This window comes from Atta cephalotes (assembly GCF_000143395.1).
Source record: "Atta cephalotes unplaced genomic scaffold scaffold00018, whole genome shotgun sequence".
NCBI classification, from domain to species: Eukaryota; Metazoa; Arthropoda; class Insecta; order Hymenoptera; family Formicidae; genus Atta; species Atta cephalotes.
In genome coordinates, this window is record NW_012130082.1 from 1,511,745 (window position 1) to 1,516,041 (window position 4,297).

Below are 4,297 nucleotides of genomic sequence, written 5' to 3' on the forward strand. Positions count from 1 at the left end.
GAATATATCGAAGAAAATGATCGGTTACTGCACTTTTTTATCGCGTAATGTTAAATTTAGTCAAAATATGTTATTAAATTAAACGCTGATTAAAAAGATACAGTATAATAAATAAAAAAGATATAGTTTAATATATATGTATTAAAATTATTATATTATGTTTTTTAACCAGTATAATATTATTGTAGTGTGCTTTTAATCAATATATGTAAAACTAAACAATTTCGACTTTAGAACTAGATGATTTTTTTAATTGTTTACGTAATCATTCGAAATCTGGTGAAATCGACATTATTGAAATATGTAAATGTTCGCAATTACGAATAATTTCTTATAACCAGAAAAAAATAAAAAGCGATAATCGTGTATCATTATATCGATTAATTGACACGTACTGATTTCCTATAGACGTTGCTATATAAGTAATTATATGCACTGTATCTGATATCAAATTATACCTTCTATCGCTAGTCCATTCTATATTTGACACTCAGATAACGATGTACAAAGATCTAGCAACTATATGAATTGGCGGTTTTCGATCTACATAGCTTGTTCGCGATTGAATACTGTTGTAATTACAGATCTGCCTTCACAAATTAAGTGGCCTAGATTATTCAATCTCTCTACAAGGTGTGTTTATTAAGATATCACTAAAAGTTTCTAAAACCGAAGTCTAATCGGGAAGTAATAATTTAGATTATACACCATTCACTTATTTATACTTATTTCATACTGCATGTATTAGGAAATAAACGCATAACAATTAAATAAAAATATTATTGCAAATATATATATTTTTTATATAAAAATTCAGGTGTATATTATATTATGAAAATTGTAAAGAAGCGATAAATTTTATCAGAAAATTGTTACGAAATTTTTTTATCGAGTCAAGTATTTTTGGCAGATATTATTTAAAACGATATCATTAATTAATGTATTCCAAGAGTCCGGCACGCACATATGTAAGAAGATTCTAAATTGTCTTATTCGCCGGCTGACGCGTAATCCGATTTGTTTCTCGGGCAATCTGATTGCGCGCGACCTTCTTCAACTTTCCTCGCCTAACCCTTGCCGACGTTATCTTCCGACATCCTCCTTCGTTTGAGACTCTCTACGACCAGGAAGATTCTTGCTGATTTTTTTATTACCACTCGCTTACCGCGCACATATACGCGTCGGGCGCGCCTCTTCTTGTTTCGCGATCGGTGATTTACGTTGCGGACCACGCTACCACGGTAATAGTCCATTAATTGATCTTGGATTCCCCTCCATGTGCCTGCAGATACGCGAGAGACAGGTTTCGTGAACGCCATCACCGCCGCTGGAGTTACTTATGCGGTTACCAGAGCCTGCACTATGGGTGACCTCGTGGAATGTTCCTGCGATAAGATGACGTCGAAGGGTAAAAGCTTACTCTTTCAGTCTTTCTTTGTGATTTAATTCGCATATCGATTTCCCATTAATTTCTCATTGGAATTTAAAGTAATTTATAGGCTTTTAAAAATCCATTAATATTGAAATTATTATTACTTTTTTACATAAATTAAAAGGTATATTTATATCTACTTTGAGAAAAATCGTAACGCTAGCGTAAGTTCTTTCGTAAATTCTTTAAAATTGAAGTAGAAATACCAATAAACTTTTTCTTTATAATTTTAAACGTCAAAAATTCTGGATTATATCATTTTCCTCACGATTAATATTTTAAAAAGAGGAAAAAATTACAATTTCCGCAGGTAATCGTCTGGCTAAATTTGCTCGTACGGTCGAAGCGAAGAAAAGTTTGCCGACGGAAGGAGACTGGGAATGGGGAGGATGTGGCGATAACGTAAACTTTGGTTTTAAAAAATCCCGGGAATTCATGGATGCACCATATCGTAAAAGAAGCGATATTAAAACGTTGGTAAAGCTTCATAATAACGATGCCGGTCGTCTGGTAAGTTATTTTTATATTTATTCTCCATACGTACTTCTAATTTTTTATACATGCATGCGCTTTTATTTAATTGCTTTTATTGTCATTTTTTCATCATATACGTGATAATTAAAAATCAATTTTGTAATTAATCTTGCGCACAATTGTCCAATGGAAGAACCACGTTCTATTATTTATAATCTTCGAAAAATTTTGCATTTTAAATCCGAATTAATTATCTTCCAATTTTATTGTTCTTGATAATGTTTATTTTCAAGACTCTAGCAAATATTATTTTAACAAAAAATTAAAAGATATATTTTAATATCATTATATAGTTAATAGGCTTTACTTTAACGAGGATCTTACAGCCAATACTTCGTTTAATTATTGAGTCTTTAATATATTTGGGTTTGATTTTTATATATCATTATTAGAATTTAAAAATAGTCAGCCTTTGTTAGAGAGATAAAATATGTATATATATATATATATATGTTCCCGACGTGCTATGTACATTCGCTCCTCAGGCTGTACGCAACTTCATGAGGACCGAATGCAAATGCCATGGGCTGTCTGGCTCCTGTACAGTTCGCACTTGTTGGCGCAAGATGCCACCGTTTCGGGAAGTTGGCAACCGCCTGAAGGAATCCTTTGACGGCGCGGCCAAAGTCATTCCCAGCAACGATGGCCATAGTTTCATTACTGAAGGTCCCACGATTAAGCCGCCTGGTAGATTCGACTTGATCTACAGCGAAGATTCGCCAGATTTCTGCAAGCCGAATAGGAAGACTGGCTCCTTAGGGACGACAGGTCGTCAATGTAATTCGACTAGTCCCGGGGTCGAAGGCTGTGAACTCCTTTGCTGCGGTAGAGGCTACGACACTAGAATCGTCAAGGAGAAGGTCAATTGTCAGTGTAGGTTCCGGTGGTGTTGCGAGGTCACATGCAATACGTGTCTTGTCAAGAAGACTGTCAACACTTGTCGCTAGTGTCGACGTAAGTGAAAAACTTTTATCGATATATGATAGTGTCGAGAATCGTGTTGATGCGATAGTTTGTCCTGCATGTATTAATGGAAGATTAGAGTGAAGTTGAGGAGACAATGTCGAGAGGAATGATTTATATTTTTTGCGCAAGTCCTATTGACGTATGCCATAACGATGGACTAGAAAACTATATAATTGAAGAATTTCGTAGAATTTTAAAAGTTCTATAGAGTTTTGCAAGGAGAACACAAAGAAAACGCGGTGTTAAAATATATTTTATAATAATGGGACGAATATTAAGTTATCGAGCTTTTTCCCATTTTTTAATAATTGCCGAAAAACATTAACGAATTAGCTTTTATTATTAGAATTCAGTGTGTTTTGAGATTGTTCAGTGTTCGATGTTTAGCGCGATTGAAATTTTTCGACTTTTATCGTTGCTATTGACCCAATCGTCTCTCTCTCTCTCGACACGTTCGTGATATACGCCCTATTACGTAATAGCATTTGTAATATATCAATTTCTAGAATATGACTTGATCGTGAATATTCATTGATGAATATTCAGACGATATGTGATTTACAATTTATCGTGATCACACAGAGCTGGATTAAATCTAGGTTAGCAAGAAATACGTATGTAAGATTTCTGAAGAGATTTATTGTGCGTAACGTGTGTAAATGCGAGAAGTGAGATTATATAGGGATGTCAGTAGTGCATGCGCGAGCCAAGTCAGACGCGAGTCGCAAATGTAGCTAGGCGTGATTTATCGTATTTTACGAAAGAATATATATCTTTGACTATATATCTATGAATTGCTGATGATCATAAAGCTGGAAATTTTGAATACAGACTCGTATATTTATTTTTATATTTGATACAAAGCGTAGCAATTATCAATGCTAGCTATAAGATTGTGGTCAAAAGTTTTTATTGTTATATAATCAGAACCGGTTCTATATAGATTCTTATTGCCTTCTACTTTTATTATGCGCGATATAAGATTGCTACTTTCTTCGATGATAAAATAATACAAAGAATTTACATTATATTATTAACAAATGTTTTTCTTAACAAAATATCATTTTGATAACAAAATAGCGTTTAAATTATCTTAACAATAAGTATTGAGAAAAATATAATAATAGAAATCTGTTTTTCATGCAACTTTGTACATCTTTTGATAAAAACACATCGCTCTGATCAAAGTCTGATTTCTGGTATGTAGAATCGATTCCATATATAGTTATTATTAACATCGCCTACGCTTTCTCTCTGCGCAAGGCGATTATGTTTCGGGCTTTCCACGTATCTCCAGTGCTCGTAATATATATTAAGATATGTATATATATATATATATATATATATATATATATATATATATAT

The 4,297-nt window shown here is 33.2% G+C and overlaps 1 protein-coding gene across 1 annotated transcript in view; it reads left to right on the top strand.

Moving 5' to 3' along the window:
• Positions 1–2,913, top strand: part of LOC105618731 (protein Wnt-6-like) — a 39,833-nt gene extending 36,920 nt beyond the window's left edge. The window contains exons 3-5 of the mRNA XM_012200261.1: positions 1,289–1,408; positions 1,743–1,942; positions 2,452–2,913. Coding sequence (XP_012055651.1) covers positions 1,289–1,408; positions 1,743–1,942; positions 2,452–2,913 — 782 coding nt within the window. The remainder of the gene's footprint in view (positions 1–1,288; positions 1,409–1,742; positions 1,943–2,451) is intronic.
• Positions 2,914–4,297: the final 1,384 nt, after the last annotated feature.